This window comes from Chlamydotis macqueenii, chromosome 3 (assembly GCF_036417535.1).
Source record: "Chlamydotis macqueenii isolate bChlMac1 chromosome 3, bChlMac1.mat, whole genome shotgun sequence".
NCBI lineage: Eukaryota > Metazoa > Chordata > Aves > Otidiformes > Otididae > Chlamydotis > Chlamydotis macqueenii.
Genome location: NC_141558.1, coordinates 97,814,104 through 97,838,047, shown reverse-complemented (window position 1 = coordinate 97,838,047; position 23,944 = coordinate 97,814,104). Strand labels below are relative to the sequence as shown.

At 44.6% G+C, this 23,944-nt stretch overlaps 2 protein-coding genes across 2 annotated transcripts; one reads left to right on the top strand and one right to left on the bottom strand.

The window, feature by feature from the left end:
- Positions 1-9,184: 9,184 nt before the first annotated feature.
- On the bottom strand, positions 9,185-12,339 carry EXOC8 (exocyst complex component 8). Its single transcript, XM_010127474.2, has 2 exons — positions 10,759-12,339; positions 9,185-10,098 (listed from the first exon to the last, which is right to left on the bottom strand). Exons 1-2 carry the CDS (start codon positions 12,268-12,270, stop codon positions 9,490-9,492), a joined length of 2,121 nt encoding a protein of 706 aa, XP_010125776.2. The 5' UTR covers positions 12,271-12,339; the 3' UTR covers positions 9,185-9,489.
- A 358-nt stretch (positions 12,340-12,697) lies between these two features.
- On the top strand, positions 12,698-19,833 carry SPRTN (SprT-like N-terminal domain). Its single transcript, XM_086745568.1, has 5 exons — positions 12,698-13,007; positions 14,422-14,521; positions 15,326-15,454; positions 16,841-17,108; positions 17,418-19,833. Exons 1-5 carry the CDS (start codon positions 12,742-12,744, stop codon positions 18,122-18,124), a joined length of 1,470 nt encoding a protein of 489 aa, XP_086601694.1. The 5' UTR covers positions 12,698-12,741; the 3' UTR covers positions 18,125-19,833.
- Positions 19,834-23,944: the final 4,111 nt, after the last annotated feature.

Genomic DNA, 23,944 nt, shown 5'->3' with positions numbered 1-23,944 from the left:
CAGGGACTACTTGCCCACTAGCCGGAGTCACTCACTGGACACCAAACCTTGGCAGCGCCCTGTTTGCAGCTTGCTGTCCTCGTGTGTGTGGCAGAGCTGTGAGCAGGAACGGCACCCGGCGCCCTCAGCATCCCCTCTTTTCCAGACTGCAGGGCATCCCCATTAAGGAGCACAACAAACTTGTGTTTGCAGGTTACAGTTCTTTCCCCCGGGGACTTCCCTGGTAGCCCATGGTGGGGCTACTTTTTTATTCCCTTATTGTATACTTTTGCCTACTACCCTAAAAAAAAAAAAAACAAAAAACCGCTATCAGAAGTGTCCTGGTGCAAGTACAAACAGGGTGTCCTGCGCTCAATTCTTAATCTCCTCGTGGATGAACTAAGTAGTTACTCACCTCGTGAACTACTTCTTGTCAAATATAGACCGTGCCAGCCTCTAGGACACTGCACGCAGAACAGCGAGTCTCCCAGAGCTGTCCTGTGCCACTTGTGCAACGCTAGTGGCACAGCTGGAGCTCAGGGAGCCAGACCCAGTACAGCGTGTTTCTCAGCCCTCACACGCTCTCTGGACCGCTTTTGGAGTCTGTTCAAGCAGCTGAAAACTGATGTTTGAACCGCTCAGGAACAGCAGGAGGAAAACACACTGCTTTTCACCCAATTTTAGTTCACAGGCCCCAATATTTTCCAGCGGAGGTGCAGACCATCTGTCATGAATTTAAGGCAACTGACAAGAGGGCTGATTTCCTTAGCTCCCTTTGCCCTACAGATAACCCACAGATCCCCTCGGGGCCTGCAGACAATAGGTAGCAAACTGTTGGCATTGATTGATGAGCTTCCTCCTCCCTCCACACAGCTTGGAAAAGTGCTTGCTTGCCTCTTATTTTAAAAATTTGAATATTCTGACCCCAGACTATGCTAGAGCTAATAATGGAAACAGGGATTTAGGATTTGAGTCTCCTACCTTCTGATCCTTTCCATCCCCACCCCTCTGCTCTGGCACCCGCTTCTCAGATTTTCATTGAGTAACAGAGCGCGTGGGCGTGTGGACGCGTGTGTGCACGCAGACTCACAATGTTAACCAGAAGGTCCGAGCGAGGCGAGGACAAAAAAAACATCATTTCAAAGGTATCAGTGTTTCAAACTGTGGCCTTGATGCAGGGTTTGAGTGGCAAGGTGGGGAATTACAGTCTTTTCTACATCAGCAGCAACAAAAAAAAAAAAAAAAAAAAAAATTCACTTTCTGCCTTTCCTGCTCCTGAGAGGCTCTTCTGCCTGAGCCAACCCATATTCTCCATATCAGCTCCCGAGGATGGGAGCCGGTCACAGGCAGAACCAAACAGGTGGAGCTGCAGTGCTGGTATGAATACAGATATGCAGAAGCAAGGACACATTTTAGTGCTGTAGCCTCCTGGAGGCAACTTTGGCTTGTGGCTCCCATACCCATCTGCCAAGGTACTTGTACGCACTGCAGCACAGGCGTGTTCAAACCCTTGCACTGCCAAACACTGGAGTTATTTTAAGAGTGGGAAAGCATCTGGCTAGCAAACAAGCTTTGTGTGTTTGGGCCTGGCTGGCTTAAAAACCTTGTTTCTTCCAGAATACTGGAAGCAATGAAAGTGCCTGCAGTAAAATACCCGATAACCCTCTCCTCCTCTATAGAGAGGGTAAATGCATGCCATTTTCCAATTAGCTCTTGCTCTGAGCAATTACGTTGATCAAATAATTGAATAAGTGACAGGAATGTGAGTTCTGGAGACAGTTAATTTCATTCATCCGCCAGTTTATGGCTTGACTTGCATGAACACATAAACCAGGCTAATGTGTTATTTATAACTTTGAAAATACAATTATAATAGTCAAACATGAAGAGTTGTTTGTGCAGAGAGGAAGGTTTCTGCTAGTAAATTATAATAATAGGATAATGAGGGAGTTTGTCATTTCTAGCCGGCATGTAGGACAGGAAGGATGTGTGGCTTGTATTTGAAAAAGTGAACAAGGTTGATGTCAGTGTTAGCAGGGAGGGAAATGGCCCTGACTTGAATGTGGGGCAGAGGGGCAGCTGAAGCCTTACCCTCCTATTTTGTGAGATCTTGTGTATGTGCTGCCCCAGGGACTGTCAATGAAGGCTAAGCATTCCAGCAGCTCTCCCCATCGTGGTACACATACACCTCTCTGAAAGTGAAGCTGAGCATCATGCTAGAGGGAGAACCAGGACTCTGATCCTTTGCACGGGTGTTGGTGCAAAAGAGACAAACTGTTTCCTACTTGGGATTGGTCTTAGGCGAGCACTTGGGCGAGGGTGCTCTGGAAGAAAAAAACCCAGTCAAGCGTGCTGGAACAATCCTCACAAACCTGGCCCTGACTTCCTTCAAAAGCATGAATCCTGCTTGGGAGTTTTCTTCTGAAGTAATAATAACAATAAAACAAAGAGCTCAGCAGGAAAACAAACCATTTGCTTTTCCTCTTAAAGCTTTCTTTAGATTGTCTTAACTGATTGCACCTTTTATCTGAACTCCCTGTAGCAACCCGGCTTACCATCCAACGGGAACTAATTAGCAGAGCTGCACAGTAATAAAAGCAGCGCGCAGGCATGAGCCGTTGCCTCGCAGGGAGCGTTACCTGGATGAGCACTACGCTGACTGCAAGGAGGAAATTTGTGCAATTAATTGCTTCCTGATTAAAGGCATTTGCAGTCTGGCCCTTAAATCTTCAAAGCCTAGAAACACACACAGAGTTAAATATGGAATTTGCCCACAGTAGTCAAAAACATTGCCCCAGACGGCAGGATTTGGTGCTGTAATTTTGGTTGGGAATAAACACTTTCCTGTCTAAGCATATTATACCACCATCCAAGTATGTAGAAAGTGCTCCAGTCAAAACTAAAGGGCCACAGAAGTTTTTGCCTGGGTTTAAATCAGTTTCTAAACCAGTTTAGTTGAACCCGTACCATTTTCCCGTGAGGACACAATCTTAGGGAAATTAATTTCACGGAGCGTGAGGCAGCAGAGCCAGAAAACCCCCGGGACGTCTCAGGCTGGAAGGCTATTTAAATGGTAATAAACTTCAGGGGAAAACAAAAAATGGTGACTGATTACAGGCACACCAGGAGAGGGGCTATCTGGTGTGAAGATGCCAGGCGTTGGCGCGGGGGCCTTCTGCCTACTGTGCACATGCCGCGTCGCCAAGCAAACAAGATGGGGTTTAATCCCACTGAGGGAGGAGGCCTATCTCAGGCCAGGCGGACGGTGGGAGGGAAGCGCGGACGGTGGGAGGGAAGCACTCGCGGTGGGAGGCTACAGGTTTGGGTAAAAGGAGGGAGGATGCATCAAAAGCACTTTAATATCTAATTAGCTCTGAATATAGGAGTGGGCCTCTCAAATTCAGGGGGATGTATTGTGCTCTTCACTGTGAGCTTAAGCACCTTGCTGGATGGAAGTCAAAGGGAGAAAGAGTACAGATCTTTCCTTTCAACTTTCCCAAACCCCATTGCTGCCCGCGTACATTGTCATTAGTGAGAGCAGGCAGGGAGGTATATGGCCTGAATTACGTTAAGACAGATGCATGGACTGTAATTTAACATGCAGTTTGGCCTCCTTCCTCCACAAAGCCAATCTGGCACCTCTGCTGGAGAAGTTACACCACGGAGTGGGAAAACAAACAATCCTGACAAGTGTTAGTGAGGGGGAAAAAAAAAGCAGAACAGGAGCTGCTTATCAGAGACCCACATTTTGAGAGGAAAATTCACGGAATCCTGAGGAAGGAAGGATTCTCTGCAGAGCTTCAAGTACCCTTCTGACAACCCCATCCTGCAGGAGCTGGGGCAGGGAGCTGGGCCCCTTCCTATTGTGAAAACTGGGTCCAGAGAACTGATAATAAACAGAATGACAGGATTCCCCAGCCTGCAGCAGTGCTGTAAAGCTGTAAGGAAAAAAAACCCAAAACATGTTATTCTTAACAAATCTGACTGGCACAGATGGCGGTCTATGAACTGTGATTTTAGAAACAGTAGGAATGACTCAAAGCCCACAGAATTTGAAGTCCAGAAGTGTTTGGGGCAAAGTTTTGCTTCGGCCCACGGTCAGGCTGGGAAGTGTCTGAAGCTGAGATCTCAGTTTTGCCCAGGTTTGCAGGTGTTTATGTTCTCATGCCTTGTACCACAAAGGATTTGGCTAACTCTCTCACACCTTCATGAGAATTTTGATTTTGACTCGATCAGCTTTCTGGGAGGACAGAGTAAGAACCATGCATGTTCGTGCAACTAGCTGAAGAGCTGCATGATTTATTTAAAAAAAAAAACACCTTGAAATCATCATTAATCCGAGCATCTCCAAGGACTTCCGAAGCAGCAGTGAAGTTAATGCTACCTGCTTTTCTCCCTGGTCCACCTCCCTGGCGCAATGTGTTCAATAATCACATGCCAACTTATTAGCACATCCAAACAGGATTACCAACAGCTGCAGGGCCAAACTGTATTTTGGCTAATCTAAGCCGATGCCTCAGAGCCCTGCTTCTGCCATAACATGAAGAGAGGAATACCTTAACTTTCATACCTGCTTTTAGCTCTTGTACTGGTCCATGATAATAAATTGAATGCAATCATCTCTGCTTGCGTGTATAGGGGATGTCTATTTTCTCTGCGCTGAGGGGATGCTCACCAATGCAGAGCTCTTGTAGGACCCCCACTGGTAACCATGTGCCATCACAGCTCTCTGCAAGTAACATGGGGAGCAGGTTCTCTCCAGCCTCCCATATAATCTTCTGCTGGGTGAGAAGTGGGATGCTCAGGCCACCGAAAGGCATGCAGCCGTCACTCAGCTACTGCATCGGAAGGGAGAGAGGATAAATACCCCGGGGTCACAGAAGGGTGACCCAAAATGGCCTTAAAGCTGTCCTGATCAGTCACATAAACCGCCGAGAAGGGGAACACTGCCCAGTGGTCAGCACAGGCCAGGTCTCTTGCCAGTACTTTCTCTCTGCTGTGTCAAACAGAGCACATCTGCAGCAGAGAATCTAGTTCAGCCTGTAACGCTGAAGTTGAGAACTGTGTTACAGGACACGTTGAGGCCACTGAAGTTGTATTAGCAGAGTTTCCTAGATACTCAAGAAGTATTTACTCTGTGTCCAAGGTGGCTCAACCAAATTCTGATCTATTACTCTAGGCAGCATCTCCTGTAATTATAAAGGGCATAAATTTATTTTCACAAAAACAGTACACTACAAAACTTTCTTTCCACAGTTTGTGGTGTTTCTGTCTCCACTGCCTTTCAGAGTTTGTAGGGACTGAAGGCATATCACAGGTCTTGAACCTCTGAGGAAAAGGATGTGTCCACAGGCTATGCTCACAAAGGTCCATGATAGATAAGCCCCATTCTGGATTTTATTTTCTTCAAAGAAAACACACTGGGAGTCTGCAGAACTACTAATATTTTTAAGTAAAAGGTAATCCAATTAAAACCTAAGAGTTGTGCAAGAAAGGGAATGTAAAGAGTGTGTAAGTTATGAAGATTGGTGGTGGTGACCTTCTGCATTATTGTGCTGGAGAGCAAAGCTGCGTTACAAGCATGAGCTGTCATGGGAATTTCAGTCCAATATTGAAGTGAAATGACAAGAGGTCACACAAGCTTGACTTTGAGAAGTCATTAAGTTTAACATCTTACAGCAGACAGCTGAAGCTGGGACAAGCAACTTTGCACATCTCTGCAGGGGCTTGCAGTCTAGCAGAGTGTCTCTCAAGCAGAACAAAAGTCACATGTTGGTACATACCTTTAGAAAAAGTAGGAAGCTGCGATCCTCTGCAGGATGCCTGCTGACGGTATAGAAACACAGCAGGAAGAGAGAACATGAAGAATTAAGAAATCAATAGTACAAAAATTAGAAAATGCAGAAGAAAAGTACTACTAAGGAAGGAGAAAAAGTTGACCCTAACATCTGAATCGTTCAGTGTGGCATCTTCATTCCCAACGTGCTACAAAAAGACCCCAAGCCACACTGCGAGGTAGCGCGGATTTAATGCCCGTGCCTGCTCGCAGCTTGCTGAGGTTTCAGCAGACAAAACTCCACCTAGCGAGATGGACTGCACTGCACAGTCAGCATTCAAGTACAAATGGACCCTGGCAACAAAATAATCTCTGGAAGGTAACAAACCCTGTAGTGTTACCCTGCCCTGGTGTTGCTAAGGGCTCACCTACCCAAATTCCCATCACACTGGAATACAGCCTCTCCTCAATTCCAATCAGATACAATGTTGAGAAATATTTTCTTTCAGCTTCACTTTATTAAGCCACACACTGACTTTGTAAGAATGTAACTTCATTGGCTTTCATCACCTGTCTGCCTCTTGCATCTCCCTCACAAATAACTTCATTGGCTTCATTGGAAATTTAGTAGTGGACTCGAACTTTGAACCAACCCCCTCTTTGTGATGATGATGCAATAAAACCAGAAATACATCACTAGTGTTGTATGTTCAAAAGTTTTAATACATGGTCCTCACTGTTCAGAAAAGTTATTGCATTAAATTCTAATACATAAATTCAACCAAACTTAAAAAAAAAAATCTTAATTTTACACATCACAATCTTGTCACACCAAAACCAAATGACTAGTTCTTCCCCAAATCAACAAAATTGCTATCATATTATTCAGTAGTTACTGCAAATCCCAACTTGAACACCACCATCCCCAAAAGGACACGGCTCAGGAAAAGAAAAGTGCCATTCCAAATTACCATCTGCAAATCCAAAATTTATTAAGCCATGACTCTCAGCATATGTTGATTTTTTTTTCTGTTAACTGAATTAACATACAAAGCATGTTTAATTTAATGGCACACTGTTTTCCTCAAGTTATTGTTTTTCTTTTATTATGACTTGAATTGATTCACAAGTTACAAAATATCAGTGTTACCTATAGCAGTTTATACAAATCCACATGTGTGTTCAAATTGTGACAGGCACACGACCATGATATTTGATCACCCAAACAAAAGGCCAGATTCCCTGAACCATTAAAAACAACATCCACGTAAGCCCACTGCTGCATGGATGACGACGGAGACAAAATCAGTAGACCCTGCGTGCTGTAAACAGATTGATGAAAGGAGCGGTGACAGAGGCTAACAGAGCACATGGCAGAATCACATTCCGCATTTCATCCTCTGATGAGGACAAGACGTGCTAAACCAGCTTGCAAAAGAAGCACAAATAATGGTCTCCTCCTATTCAATCTTATGCCAGGGCTGGGAATCAGGAAACTGCAATTCAGCTTCTTGCACAAAATTCTCAAGTATCACAATAATCACTCTTGAGCTGCAGTTCCACAGCTTACTCTTCTCTTGTACAGAAAAAAAAAAAAAATTACAAAAGGCTCATCTGTATTTATTCTGCTTTCTTCTGCTGTAAGGAAAACAATAAAACATACCTGCCTTCAGAGAAAAAAAAAGCCCTCCCTTCTCCCTCTCCTCCAAAATACCACCATCATGAAGGGTGCTCACTTATAATCCACTTGAAAGTATTTCTCAGGTTAAGTAAGGCCAGTTTGCTATCGTTGCCCACTTTAGACAGACGACAGAGAGTATGTTACTTTGATATACTTCACTAGGTTCTGATATCAAAAACAGTTCACTAGCGAAGCAACGCCTGTGTGGCTCTCCCTTGGACATAACACGTTCTCAGAAGTTCTAACTCTCACTGTCCCTGTACCTTAAAATAAAACTACAGCTATTTCAGTGGTTTTCAATCAATTTCAGCCAAGAGCAATGAGTTACCCTTTAAAAACATTTTGTATGAGTTTTTTTTCTGTGATTCGCTAGCAAAAGGTCCAAACACTGGGAAGCAAGTGAGCAGAGACAGTAGGATGCTTTGCTGTTCAGAATGGATGCTGCAGTTCAGAAGGCATCCAAAGAGCAAGAGAAAGAAAACTAGCCACTAAAGTGAAAACTGCACTGAAGCAGCATTGAAAATTGGGAGAAATGAAGAAGCTCCAGTATAAGCAGTTACGCAGAATGTTATACTAGCGATCACCTTTGTTTGTTCAGGCAGTCACAATTGCAAAAGCTTTCATCTGAAAGTGCAAGAGGAATATGATGCTCAATAATTCCAGTTAAGAACACTTACTGAGAGCCTAATACAGGGTTACTTAGCTGTAACATGACTTTCTCACAAGTAAGAAAGTCTGCACTAAAGGGGAAGAAGTTTACACAGCTTAGAAGATGATGCTGCCATCTTTCTATAGAAGAGTTGGCTTTATTTTCAGAGATACATACTGATGGAGACAGCCATCACCATTCAATCCAAACATACAAGCATTTGCATAAACTTCCCCCGTCTACATTAGAGTTCTCAACCAAATACAGTCGTTGTGTTTTCTGAAAAAAAAATACAGTTTTTCTTGGTTATTGCTGTATTACAGGAAACGATACTAATACTTGCAGGAGAGACAGCGTGTGCATTTTGAAGATCACATCATTTACAAAAGCCTCACACCTAGTCTCTTCATCGTGTGCTGCTTCCGTACAGCTAAACTAGCATTCTCTTTCTTCCAACCGAAATGGTACCTTCAAACCCTCTCCCTGCCTTGCACATCTCAAGAGCATTTATGCCTCTTCACTATGATTTCTACCAGTAGGTAATGGCCTATTTATGACAGCACCTCAAGCAAGAGTGCACGCTTCACCAAATGGACTTGACCTCCACGAAGTCCATGAGAAAACAAGGAAGGGGAACACAAAGGGGAAGGGAAGAAAGTTATTCTCACTTTTTCTCAGAAGGGAACAAATGTTTCTGACAGCAGAAAGTTTATTTTCAGAGCGCTGTAATTCAAGCCAACAGGCCAGCTTATTAAATAGAAGAAGCCTCTTCACCTAAACACAAAAATCTATACAAAACCCCATTTTTAATTTAGATTTGCCTCGGAAATGAATAAAGAGAATTTGAATGTTGGAGAAACTGAAGAGTCTGCATTGCTACCAAGCAAATAAGACTGTGCAAATCCACGTTGTTTATCTGCAGTGCTGAGTCACATCTGGACAATGGATGTGCCTCACTGAACACCACACCCTGGGAGCATTTCAGCACTTCCCCTCCTACCAGAATGCTGCCTGAAAAAAAAAAATTCCTACAGTGACGTGATGAGAAGTGATCTTTTCCTGCTACATGGTGTACAGATATTTAAGACTTTCACAAACATTTGGCCAAAATTTGTATATTATAGTACTTCCCAAGCCTCAAACACTACACAAGCCATTCTTACAGGATATGCTGTCCAAGGACACGTGACCTCGAACTTACTTCTCACTCCCCTACCCCCCATCCACCAAGAAAAGCATTACATCCTTGCAGGCTTTGATCGTAATTCTTCAGCTTCTGGAATGCAGCAGTTAGACGTCTGCATTTTTCAGGGACTCAGAAAAACCCTTTTAGTCCATATATTCAATGTACAACATTTTCAGTGAGTGCTTTCACACTCTGTTCATAAGAACAGCTAGGCCACTTCACACCACAGAGGTGGTACTTTCTGGATTTACACGCATTAATCTTGAAGCATTTCTCAGATCCTGTAGCTGCTTGGCTGGCTTTCCAACTCCTTCCTCAAATCTTTTTTCCACAACAGGAAGGACAGTTTCATACAGGAAGGATGCATTCTGCCTAATGAATGCTTTTTTCTCAGGGTCCTGCTCACACCGTAAACTGTAATCAACGTGCTGGACAGCCACCAGGATGATTTCCACAAGACTCTCCAAAAGAACCATATGCAGCTCTGGAAAGTAAAGCTTTAACGCTTCCTCCAAGAAGGCCATAGTCTGCTTAGTGAAAGCTACTACAGTATAGCTAAGGTTGACCCAGCAGTCATCACCTGTGTACTGGTCAAAATTGCCCACCCCGCAGCTCCTCATCTCCTCCCTGAGTTTCCCCAGCGCCTCTGGAGTCATTAGGTTCATCCTTCTCCACATCTCCTCAGAGTTGCGGTGCTTGGTGGCCTCGATGATGATATCCTTGTAGCTCTGTAAAGCACCTTTGATATCCTTTACCAGAAGAGCATGAATGATGAAGGTGAGATCCAGTCCAATCTCGCTAAGCTGCTTGCAGTGCTCTTTAGCGACCTTGGGTATTAACGAAAAGTGAAGGGTGTTACTGGTGTGCAGGCCCCCTTTATATCTTACACATTTACCAAATTTATCATTCTCAGAAAATAGGGCAGTGTTAATCATACTTCTGTTATTTCTCCTGCTTTAAGAAATTCCTTATAAATGAGAAATTAATAACTGAAATATAAACCCTGCCTGTCAAAAATATTCTGGACAATCACATTATAACGCTTCTACATGGGCCTTTTTTTTTTTCCTGTTAGCAGTTGAAAGAAGCCATAACCTGAGAAAGCTAGTCTTTAAAAAATTATGGAAAAGTAGTCTGGGACAGGCTTGGAAAACAAACAAAAAGTCTTCAAACACTCATCATTCAGATGTAGCTTATGTAAATTTTAAGATCTCCTACTGGTTAAAGGCAAATTAAGAATAAACGCATTTTGCATTTCAGATAAAGGTGGAGTTTTTCTTGCTGTGTATTTTCATCTTAATGCTTTTCTAAGTTAAATTGAAAAAAAAACCAACCCAACCCCAAATGAGTATCAACCTTTCAATGCAGAACCTCTCCAGAGACCCACTTGAGTCAACAACTAAACTAGGGCTAGAAAAGAGGATTTACAAGCTTTGCAGCCTCTGTTTTGGCTGTCACATCACACCACCCTCTTTGGACCCTCTTACCTTGACGCACTCTGCCACAGTTGACAAGCTCTCTTTACTATCAAATACTTGCTTACTGAAGGCGTCTACAAACATCCTCATGGAAGAGCGGGCCCAGACAACGAAGGCCGAGTAGCAGCCGTTGTTGCCAGCGAAGTCTGTCTCAAACTCTCTCGCTGTCTCTAGAAGGCTGGTGAAGAAGACGTGGCAGAGCTTGTGGATGTAGAGCAGTGTGGCACCCTCAATGCGCAGCTGTCGGATGGCTGTCTGCACCGCGGCTGCCCGGTTCTTCAGGAAGAGCTCACACGCCTTGGTGGACTGGCCCAAGCGAATGAGCTGGGACACAGCTCGGCGGGTGGCCCGCGGCCCTCCCCGCAGCGAGCGGTCTGGAGACAGCTCGAACACCAGCACGTCCGTAAGCTGCCGGACCCGCTCATCCACCTTGGCCCGCAGCTCCTTCACGGGCTGGCTCACAGGCTTGTCCCCCAGGTACTCGTTGAGTTTATCCAAGAGGTCCACTGCCCCCTCAAAGTCCCGCTGAGCGATGCAGACGTCCAGGTCCTCAGGCAGCTCCTGGATCCACTCAAGTGAGAGGTCGACCACCTCCTCATCAGCAGATGGCTCTTCCTCCTCGTCCTCCTCATCCTCCTCAAAGGGGTTGGTGGATTCAGGGGGTGTTGGGGTAGGCCGGGGCAGGGCCTCCTGCTCTAGGCGTCGCTTCTCACTGAGGGCCCGGTTGCGCTTGGTCTCCTCCAGCACCTCCAGCCACTCCTTCTTGATCTTGGCATTCTCGGCCTGGAAGATGCGGCTCTCGGGGAACATGAGCAGCTTGAACATGTCCTTCATGGGCGGATTGTCCTTGACATTGACCACAGCCAGCCCATCAAGGGGGTAGAGAGCATCGTAGCGGTAGGCGCCACGGCGGTTGGGCAGAGCGGTGGCCACGAGCAGGCAGTCGTTCATGAGGAAGGCGTGCACCCGCTGGATCTGCGCCATGTGGTCAGCATCGTACTCCACCAGGTCACCGTTGTAGACCAGGTACTTGCCGGGGCTCTCGGGCAGGAGGTCGCGGCAGCCCTCCACCTTCTCCAGGAGGGTGGTGAGCGTGCGCTGCCGCCCCTCCTCATTGGCCGCTGCCTCCTTGGCCGACAACGGCAAGAAGGGGTCGGTGGCGGCAGCACGGCGGGCGCCCAGGGCGGGGTCGTCGCGGTCGGCCTGGAGGAGCAGGGCCTGGGTGACGGCCTCCATGATGCCCTTCTGCTCGGTGAGGATGTGGCTGAGCTGGTACATCTCGCTCTCCAGGTAGCTGATCTCCCGCGCCGTCTCGATGAACTGCCGGTAGTTCTGGTAGACGTTACGCTTCAGGCTCTGGGCCGTCTCCTCGCTCAGCGCCTGGATGCGTTGCCGGTGCTCCTGCAGGTCCCGGTCCCCGTCCGACTGCTGCGACAGCTGCTTCACGTACTCCCCCGCCGCGAAACCCCCCGACTCCAGCTGCCGCCGCAACCGGCTCCCGCCACCTTCGCCCAGCGCCATCGCCGCCACCGCGCTTCCAGCCGCTCCGCCGCCCGGCGCCCGCCCCGCTGCTACCGCCGCCGCCGGGGAGACGGCCGCCGCGCCTGCGCACAACGGCACGTACGCCGCCTCCGCCAGCATCGCCGCGCCGACCGCGCATGCGCGGGGGCCGAGCCGAAGAGCAACCGCCCGGAGCGACGCGGGGCCACCGCGCGGCTGAAGCGCCGGGCGCGGACGGGGCGGGGCGAGGCGGCGCTGGGCGGGGCTGGGCGGGGCTGGGCGGGGCGGGGCGGGGCGGGGGAGGAGTCGCGCGCGGACCCGGCTGCGCGCATGCGCCCGAAGGGAGGGAGCGCTTCGGCGGACGTTGGGAGCATGCGTAGTTGGAACGAGGGGGTGGTTCGCTTGTTTGTGGCGCAGTGCGCATGCGCCGGAAGCTCGTGGGGCCGGCTTTAGCGGCCGGCCGTTAGCGGAGACCGGCTGCGCGGGGTGGCGATGGAGAAAGATGACTTTGTGCTGGCGCTGCAGCTCCAGGAGCTATGGGAAGCCGAGGATAAGAAGGCTGCGGCAGCAGCAGCAGCAGCTTGGCCTGTGGCTTCGCCGGACCCCTCGCCGCTCCGCCCGCTGTCGGTGGTGGACGAGGCCTGGGAGCTGCTGGACCCCAGCCCCGACGTGCACGGCCTCTTCGTACAGTTCAACGAGACGCTCTTCTGGGGGCTGCTGGCGGCGGTCGAGGTGTCCTGGAGCTCACGCATGACCCTGTACGCCAGCGCGGGGGTGGGGGCGGGGGGGGGGTCGGCTCGCAGGGTGGCCGTGCGTGGGGAGGGGGCCGGGAGCGGAGCGGAGCCAGGGCGCGGGGTCGGAGGGGGCGGTCCTTGGCGAACAGCGCTGCGGTACGGCGTTCAGCCGCCTCGGGTTTCGGAAGCTGATGTGCGTCTGGGCAGCGCCAGCAGTGCGCTGGTGCTGTGCCGGAGCTGTCGGAAGAGTGCCACTCATCACCTAAACAACGGCTCATCTCGCCGTATAGCTGTGGGGTTTGGGCAGAGGGAGGAAAAACTGTCCCTTGTCACTCTGTGGTGCTCCTGACTGTGGCTCTGTAGGCACGATGCCACAGCTTCTCTTCCAGGTATTTGAACGTCCTGCTTTTCTAATGCATCTCATACCCCAGGACGTGGGTTAGTCACTGTCATGGTCTGTTTTGTCCTTCATTTGTTGCCTTTGGCAGCTGTAAATGGCTTTTCCCGTGGTGCAGGCAAAACTAGAGAGATGTTAAAGCAGAATAAATAACTTGGTCTTAAAGGGTGTATGTCAAAAACTTGTATTGCTGTTATTTTTTTTTGTTCTCAGTTTTATGATAGCTTTACAGCATGGCAGAAAAGCAAATATGAAGTTATGATAGTATATTAATAAGACTTAGAGTAGGGTAGGAAGGAGAATATACAAGAAATCTGAGATTAAGGAAAAAAAAAAAAAGCTTTGAAGAGCAGGCTGCAGTTCTGCAGCACATCAGCTGATGCAATTGCTGGCTACTGGAGTCCTGCCCCCTGTTGTCCTTTGCTGGTTGCAGGATTCTGTAGACACTTGAAAATATTTGGATACTGAGCTGGTAGAGGACTAACTCCATAACAAACAAACAAAATAAATGAAGAGTTTTCTGCTGATTACTATGTGTAAGTGATGATGTGTAAAGATTCAGTAAGAGCCAAAAGCTGGACAAGGGTGAGGGATGAAATTGCAGCAACCAGCAGTTAAGTGGGTGTTGGCTGCTGTGGATCTTCAACCTCTGTTTTATATATTTCACTCCAATCGGGAATTCTCATGAAAACACTCCCTTGTCTCCTAAACAGGCTAACTTGGAACAGTCCATTGTGACTTTTTTTAATTGCTGCCTTTGAATTAAGTGATTGCAAGAGATCTAATAAATTACAGTTTCACTTTTGCAAATTTAGTCACAGTTTATTCTAAGGAACTTGGTGGGTGTTTTTTGTTTTTTTTTTTTTTTCTTCTTGCTTAATTATACTGAGTTTTTCAAGTAACTGTTAAAAGTGTTTTTTCATGTTCTGAGTTACTTAGTGTGTGGTGGAAGGGGCTGTCATTTTAACTCCAATTCTCAATTTTGTTAATGTACTACAGAAACAAGTAACTCTTCATATTTTCTTTCTGTGTCTCTTTCAGCTGTGCTGGAGTGTGCAAATACGAAGGAAGAGGTGGAATGTGTTCCATTCGTCTAAGTGAGCCGCTCTTAAAGTTAAGACCAAGGAAGGATCTTGTTGAGGTATTTGAAGATTACTCGTGAATCTGCATCTAAAATGTATTGTGTCTGCCTCCCCACCCCATATGCATACTTTACATTTCATAGTGGAATTGTTATATACAGTGACTTGGGGATTGTAAAACAGTGGTGGCTTTATTGCTATGTTTGTGGTGTTTATGCGGGCAACATTACGGTCATCTTTCAGTTTTATATTTCTAAATGGGCAACTCTGAGTAGGAGTCTAAAGTCACTTCTTTATTTTACTGACTTCATAAAAGAAAAAAACCTTTTTTTTAACTCCTCAATTCTCTAATATTAAGAACAAATATGGACTGAAAGTAAAATCAGAAAATGTTTGTAGTTTTGTATTTTAGGTCAAAAGCAGAAAATAAGGATATAGGATATGACTGTAAACGTAACCTTTTGCTGCTTCTTGTGCCTCTGTCAGGGCTGTGTGTTTGAGTTGGCTCGACATTCAGATTTGCTTAATGAACAGAAATGCGGTAGAGTTTCAGTCTTCTTACAAGTGTCTCTTTATTTGGTTGTAGAGGGGATGACCTCTTTAAAGATCTGACTTAAGTTTGAGGATTGTTTCTCCTGTTTGGAATGTCACTTTACTGTAGTATTTTGGTAGTATGGGAATGGAGGTAATTTGATTTGACAGGTAGAAAAGTATTATGTTTTTATCACCCAGACTGAACATGTGAATGCATGAAAATAAGATCAGTACCGAGACGAATGTAAAGGAGTAAAATACTTCCAGCTTAATTTTGAAAATATATGTAATATTTTTCAGTAAATAGGTGATGATTTGTTTTGTTTCAGACACTGTTGCATGAAATGATCCATGCCCTGCTCTTTGTTACTAATAATGACAAAGATCGTGAATCTCATGGACCAGAGTTCCGCAAACACATGCGTCGCATTAATCGCTTGACTGGAGCCAATGTCACAGTAAGCATAATCCACTTAATGTAATTCAATGGAGGATTTTTTCCTGATTTGTTTTTTCAGTAGGTCTGGTGTGGTATGAGTAATATACTTGTCCTTGGTAGACATTCCACAGTTGGCACCAATACAAATTTGCATCCAAGTGTGTGCCAGTTACTTTGTTTGGGATGATGGTGGGAACAGGTTGAGGAAGATGTAGTGATTCGTTAGTCATGCCCTGGGCTTCATCAAAAGAAGCATTGCCAGCAGGTCAAGGGAGGTGATTTTCCCCCTCTACTCAAATTTTGTGTCTGATAAGATCAATTAAGATAATGGCTCTTGTGAGACCCCCACCTGGAGTACTGCATTCAGCTCTGGAGCCCCCAACATAAGAAGGATGTGGATCTGTTGGAGCAAGTCCAGAGGAGCGCCACGAAGATGATAAGAGGCAGATGATGTGAGGACAGGCTGAGAGAGTTGGGGCTGTTCAGCCTGGAGAAGAGGAGGCTCTGGGGAGACCTTATTGCAGCCTTCCAGTACCTCAAGGGAGCCTACAAGAAAACTGGGAAGGGACTTTTGACAAGGAGTAACAGTTTTAAACTAGAAGGAGGTAGATTAAGACTTGATAGAAGGAAGAAATTTTTTACAGTGAAGATGGTGGAACACTGGAACAGGTTGCCCAGGGAGGTGTTTGATGCCCCATCCCTGGAAACGTTCAGGGCCAGGTTGGATGGGGCTCTGAGCAGCCTGATCTGGTTGGAGATGTCCCTGCTCCTTGCAGGGGGGTTGGACTAGATGACCTTTGAAGGTCCCTTCCAACCCAAACCATTCTATGATTCCATATAACTTTCAAGTATACACCGTGTAAGTATTTTTCTTTAAACTTTTGTTTTAAACTTGAAACAACTTAATGATACCAAGAACAGCATAGTTCCATGTTCAGAATAATATTTGGGGAAGAGTAGTCTGTTTTAGTTAAGATTTATATCAGTAAAGGGTAATGGTGATATTTAAAAATTTTGTTTGATAAGATCATTTAAGATAATAGCTGGAGGGAGAGTGCAATACTGGTATTGTTTACAATGCATTCTAAATAGTATGTTATTTAGGGTGAAATTCTAGATAGATTTTCAAAGTGACTTTATTGCAGTTCAAATACGATAGCCAGGACATATTCCTACTCATCTTGTGTTTTTTCTTTTTTTAAACCTTTGTTTTAATGGTATCTAAATGTTGATAAAATTTTACCAAAGTTCAACTCTTTTTAACTGGTAATGTAAAAATCACAGCAGTAATGGAAGGAATGAAATGGTAATATATTTTTTAAAAAATGTTGTCGAGCTGGTGATACAAAATTAGAAACTTTATGAATGACTGCTGTTTGTTTGGTTTTTTTTTTCAAAAACCTAGATCTATCATACATTTAATGATGAGGTAGATTTGTACCGCCAGCACTGGTGGCGATGCAACGGCCCCTGTCAAAACAGAAGACCTTACTTTGGATATGTGAAACGTTCAATGAATAGAGCACCTTCTGCACGAGACTTTTGGTGGGTTGAGCATCAAGAGACATGTGGAGGTACATTCACAAAAGTGAAGGAGCCAGAGAATTACTCTAAGAAATCCAAGGAGAAAACCCAGCCAGCAAAACTTCCAAATTTCGAGGCAACTAGCAAAGGTATTTAAAAAAAATATTTTTGTTTCTTTCCCAAACTGTTTTTCTCCAAGCAGTTCCTTGAACAAATACAGATCAACCACTGCACAAGCTTTGTTTAGATATTACTCTTATATAGCAAGAAGAACATGGCCCATTTTATTTGTGCATTTCTAGGTTCTTTCTCAACTGAATTGTTTGCGAAAGGTTTAGTTTGTTACACTGTTTTCAAGCAGCAGATTTTTTGGTGAAGCACATAATATACTAAGCCCATGATTTATAGATTAAAAAGTTACTAACTACTCTTATTTTCTTCTCTTCTTGTTTTTGCAGACAAGACACAAACACATGATACGCAAGATCTGATGCCTTTCAGTGGAAAGGGATATCGGCTTGGAGGAGGAGGAGACGGTGGACTTGCAGAAAAAATCACAAATTCCAGCAGCAGTGTTAGAAACAGGGAAACACCTGGTTCACAGCATTGTTCAGCAGTGAAGTCAATACCAGTCCCTAAAAATGAGATAAAATTTGAAAAATCACCCCGTAGTGGCATCTTCTTTCCACTTTATACTGATGATGCCAGTGAGAAAATCAACTTGGCTTCAAATCATGAGTTTCCTAAACTCTCTGTTGCTAATACGAAATATTACAAGAGTGTTAGTGGATCGCCTGTTAAAATCTCTCATGTTACAGAAGAAAGATCAAACCAAGGTTCTGCAAATGGCAAGAGGACTATGCCACTTCTTAACAGGCCACCAAAAAAAAATTGTTTTGAGTGGACAACAGCAGCTCAGGTTGCATCTGAGAAAAAAAGCTCTGAGTGTACTAATATGCTGCAGCAATGGCCAAAAATGGAAGACAAAACTGCCTTTGAAAACTATTTCATACATACATCTATGAAAACCAAAGCTGAATCTACAGTGTCTTCTGCTAGTTCCAGCACTACTGAAAGGCAGGATAAAAAAGTCAGTTGTCCTGTCTGCCACACTGAGGTTTTGGAGTCTAAAATAAATGAACACCTTGATGCTTGTCTTGCATAAAACCTTTCAGAAGGCTGTCTTGAAAAGTAAACCAGGGTTGAAAACATTGCTTGAGAACTACTTTGCTCAGGGTTTGCTTAGCTGTGGTTACTTCCCTAAGTGCATGTTCTGAACTGGAATTTAAACTACTTGCAGCACGCTGAACAACAAGTTTTGTGGAGTTGCAGGTCAGCACTGACTGGGAAGCTAGCTGCTACTTGTGTTCCAAAGAGTCGAATGTTGCTGTTGTAGGTGGGCGTTTGTGCCAACGTTCTTGCTGCAGAATCTGAGTAGTACAAGAGAAGGTGGATACTTGTCGAACTGCGTGTTTTCAAGGCAGTTTTTAAATTAAGACTTTTAAATCCTGCTAATTTACCTTTGTTCTTAAGACCCCTTTGTGTTGTTCTTTTTAAGTGTTTTTGGCCATTCTTAAAGTTATCCACCTGTAATGGATAATTACACTTCAGCAAACAGAAAAATTCTTAAATGGCAGGTATTTTTAGAATAGTAAGTATTTTGTGTAAGCCACAACTACACTCTCAGGTGGTCCTACTCACCTGTGACCTTCTTGAAAAGATAGATGAGAGTGAGCATCTCAAATACAGGCTTTTGTCAAAGATCTGAGAGGCATAGACATCAAAAACATTGCAAAGCATCCATTTAGATTTAATGGGTGGATTATAGCAGGAAGGGAGAAAATCCAGAAAGGCAATGAAGGTGCTAGGAAATCAAGCACAAGATACTTGGTAGATGAGGAGAAGGCCTTGCACTTAAGGGCTCAATTAAAAAAAGAAAAAAATAATTTCAAGGAGCTTGTTTTCAAAAAGGATTTAAAAATCAGTTGTACTCTTAAAAGCTGGAGTGGTCAAACAGAAGCTAATGAACATCTGTCTGATGTGTCTTTTCATCCAGGATTGCAACTTGACTCTCCACACATTTTTTTTTTTTTCTGATGGTTTGCACAAACTCTGTGTTGAAAGTTCACTTATTTTTAGGATATAGATATTATGTGCATGTGTAACTGACCCACATATGCTGCTACTGGTGAATAAAAGTTGTGAGGAGTATTGGTATAAATACCGGTGAAGACTTTTCCCAGCTGTATCGTAAAAGCCTTCATGATATTTCAGTTTTCAGTTAAATTTCCAGTGCTTTACCAGCCAAGTTGGCATTAAGTTGACACTAGCTGACGGTCTTTGTTTTGCTGCTTCTGGAAGCCATCTAGCTTGATGTGTAGTATTCAACAAGGCAGTCACTTGAGTACTAAAACCATTGGGCTGTGAAAAGTTACAAATTCTGAGCAGATGTGTTTTCTGAATAAACTTTCTGAAATGTTAAGAGTTTTCTTGCCGGACTGAAAGTATTTAACTGGTTAAACAGTTAACAGCTTGCTTCCTTACTTTTAAAACTGTTAATAAATACTTTTGTTCAAAGAAAATGAAAAAAAAAAACAAAAAACAAAAAACCAGCTGTTTCATGTGTTGTTGCTACAACTTTAAATGGCTTTGTTAGCCTCGGATGCACATAAGTTGGCCTTTATATGATTAATTACTTGCTGCTCCCTTTTGAAACTGGGAAATAAACTCATGTGCCATGGAATTTGGCAAATGATACCTTTAGTCTTTTTAAAATAAGTGTATTTTTTAAAAAATACTGACACTACAGATGTTTAATATGAATCGGATTGTTCTTGCATATTCTGAATAAATTGGTATGGAATTTAAAATGTTCATTAAGCCTGAGTTTCGTGTGTCAGTTGTGGCCGTCTTGTGTTACTCACCAGTGGGCTCACTTGTGTGTCTAGTAAGAGTCTGGTTTCATAGATCCTATTTGCAATAACGCTTTTGTTTCTTAAAATTCCCTGTAAAAACAGGTGTTGGTGAATATAGACAGCATCAGCCTCTACATTTTCTATCATACAGTTTCACTTCTATTGCATTTCTGTGAAAAATTTTACAAATACTGATTTTAAAACTTAATTTGGCATGTTAATTTTCCACACTTCCTTTTTAAAACTGCAGTATCTGTTGGTGTTCCCATTGAAACTTGACATTTACAAGGACAGTACTACTCAGAAGTATTTGTACAATCCTATGTTTTTAAGATGAGAAGTAGAGTCACATCGTGAATGATCTCTCACATCATGAAGCATTTTTTGAGGGGTATTTCTTTTACTACTGTTCCCATCCGTTTCCTGCTTTGTCTTTCCCACTGCAACTGATAAGAGTAAAGGATTGCTCCAAGAAGGGAGGACTGTGGCTATTGTTAAACACATTTTCCTATTCTAGCGGTTTGTTTTTCTTTTTCCTAATGTTGTCTTTTAGATCAACAGTGTTCATCTGAAAAACAAATAGAAAACAAACGTGGGAATTGGCCTGTAGAACTCAGGGAATAGTACAGTCTGCTGAGGGGCCAGGGAAGGAATGTAAGCTATAGGCAAGTCCTGTCTCAAATACACAAGTGTGCTAAAATAGATCTGTCTTCAAAACAATTGAGCAATTTTGGACCAGCTGTGGAAAAACATCACCTCTGCCCATGCATGTTTTTTACAATGAAGTAGTACAATGCCAAGATCTCTTTTATTCAGAGATAAAGGTGACAAAGAGCTGCTCTTTGCAGTTGTTACCTATTGCAGGCTATTATTAACAGGGCATGGCCTTGGTTTTTCGAGTATGTTACCGTAAATGCTGTTTCTGTGAGATTTTGTTCTTGGATACATTGTCCTTCCCACAATTATAACAATGGCTACCAGTGTGTTTTTCAAATATGCTGGTAAATTTGGGTCAAAGGTGAGAAATATAATAATCCTCTGTCAGTTGACTTTGTCCTGAGTGAGTTTAGATACTGCCTGTAACATCACAAACTAGTAATGAGTCATGAACAAATATGCTTCACTGAACTACAAAATACTGACTGGAACTTTGAGAAATGTGTGAGCATACTTGACTTCTGAGACAAATCAGGTGTGAGAGAGGCCAACAACTGGTTCTGCAAACCAAAAGCAAAAGCAATCTCATTCCTCTGGTGATCTCCTGGAGTTGCTCAGAATGATTCAGATGACATTTCTAGAGGTTAAACTACCTGAGTAGGGGTTACTGAGCTACTTCATTATTATGAAAGAGGCTGCTCCTTCAGATTTCCTTGAAACTGGTTATCGGGCAAGAAATGTTGAAGGTCAAATATTTTAGAGTATTTTTTACTATTTAGGGAAATGTTATCTAGGAAGTTAATACTAAATTCTGATGAAGGAATTTGAAGTACTAATAAAATCCCCTTGCAAGGGGATATGTAATAGAAATAGTTTGTTTTACAACATGTTCTGAGAGTGCCATTCCACTACACTTTACCAGCTCCGGTAGTCCGACCGCTATTTGTATCCACTTGGAGTATCCAGGTCACAGGTTAAGTGTATTCTTACAGCACATTCAACCCTAATTCCAACGCGTAAGCTGATGAGCAGGCTATTTATGTCTCAGTGGAAGAATGCTTCTCGAGCAGGGAATGTGCTGCTGCTCAAAGCGTGTGGGAATTAGCTACCTGAGCCTTCTTTCTAGGAACATTTTTCAAGAGAGCAACTGAAGGGTGTTCATTTGGAACAAGCTACAGAAGGGCTTAGCTATGCTGTGCTACCTGCCGCTGTACCAGTGTTAGTAGTAAAGGACACCAGGTAATGTTGTTACAAAATCAAAGGCTAGAGAGGACTAATGAACAACCAGACAAATAATGAATAATTCCTGAAATGCAAAGTAGCTATTCCAGCTTCTCTTGATGCAGCAGCAAGATGTGCAGTAAAGGGCTCGTAAGGATTTTTCTTCCTGCTGGATTGTTCTTCTGGAGCCCCTCGATTCCGTTGTATTTTCCATACACGCAGCATCCTTCCACATCCTTAAAGTGAGGCAAGATACGTTATATTGAAGTGTAACAGCAAGAAAGAGCAGACGGTGAGTTTCTGAGAACAAGCACGGTCAACGTCTCTTCATGGCCGTGACAGGGTGACGCAGACTGCCTGGTTGCTACCACAGCTGTTTGCTTCATTGTTGCTGGTGTTGATCATCCTGGGACATGGTGTCCATGTATCAGCTGTTGCGTTTTGCCACCTTAAATTGAAAGGCTGCTAAAAGGTTGGAATGGGTGCCCTCCCGAGGTTACATCTGACCTGAATTCCCCTGTGAGCATATGATTGTTACTGCCTGACACAGTAATGACAGAAGCAAAACAGCTGCTCTCCATCAGCTGCTCCTTACCTGCTAGCCAGCATGCGTGCGTTTTACATTCCAAACTGAATACCCAAGCTCTTACTCACATCTGGATGATCATCACAGCTGTTCTCAAGTCTTAAGCTTAAAGAAACAATTGTTTGCATGTGAACGTAAAGGCTCTGGATCAAATTACCCTCAAAGTTTATGGTAGGCAGGCCACGAAAGAGACTTGCATTTCAGAGTGTGTGTGTGTGTGTGAATGAAAAACGGACTGTGCGTGTTTCCATGGACTGGTGTGTTTCCATGGACTGGTGTGCATGGGAAAACCCAGGCACGGGGCTGTGGGGAGCGCTGGGATTCTCCAGGAGGCCACTAGGTGGCGCCCCTGCCCCCGAGGAAGATTTGGTTCTCCCTCCCCGACCGGTGCCGGGCACGAGCAGAGCGGCGTTAGCAGCCCCGTGTCTCCCCTACACCTGCGCTCCAGGCTGAGGGTGGATCAGCAGCAACCCCGACTGGACCATAAAACAAGTTAATGGGGGTGCAGGGGGAGGTCGGCAGCTAGCTGAGAAGTAGAATTTACGTCTAACTGGGTTTCCTGTGACTGTTTTCTTTTAACTTTGCTGCAAAAGGGACTTGGAAGATGAGCCAGTAGCTCCTTTTCTAGTTCAGGGTTCAGTGAATAACCCAAAAGGCTTCTATTTCTGTTCTACACATAGCGTACCACTTGCATCCATAGCAGTGAAAAAAAAAAAAAAAATCTGATTTTTTTTGTCACCGTACAGCATCAACCCAGTTCCCCCAGAGTGGAGGGATGCAGTTGTAGGAAGTCGGAGGGGTTCACAAAACACCTAGAAACACATAAAAGAGCTTGTCTCTGGCTCCTTGGCTAAGCTGGGGAGCTGGAGGGGTGTGAGAGGCCGAGGAGAGGGTACTGTACTATAGGTGTGAAAGCTAAAAAAGGGAGATGGCCGTGGCCTTAATCCTTCCATTCCCTTTTAGCTTCTGCCAGGCCAGGCTGCTTTAAGGCTAGATTAAGTTTCTAAGAAGGTGCAGCAGCTTGGCCTGAATAGCTCACCCTCTCTCTGTCCCAGCCATCCCCATCCTTTGCATCGTTTCATCTGCTTTTCTGTCCTAAGACATCATAGACCTGACATTCCATACACTGCATAACAAAGGATGTTCGAAGGAGGAGAAAGCAACAAGCCCAATATCTGGCTCTCCCATTGCTTAATTTAGAAGCAGTAAATACTTTATTTTTCTTTAAATGGCATTCATCTCTGGACTATAATTTGTGTGCTCACTGCAAGTACCAGCAAGGTTCCAGTACAGTATCTGACCTATAGGAATAAGGTTTAGTTGGGGTTTTTAATTCTTCTGCTAGCTTCATTCAACAGCTTACTGATGGGGTAACAGCCAAAGGGCCTCTCTGCTCTTACTCCACTTCTTCCCCACTGCTTCGCTCCCCTGCCTTTGCCTTCCCACCCTGGTCTCTTCCCAGAAGCATCCCAGTAATCATCCACTTTTTTCCCAGAAGGAGCCCTTCGGTGGGTGTGCTGCCAGCCGTTTGCAAAAGGATTTGGATTTACCAGGAGGATGTGCGTTGTGTTTTGAGAGAGAGGCACAAAGCAAGAAAGCCGTGCGA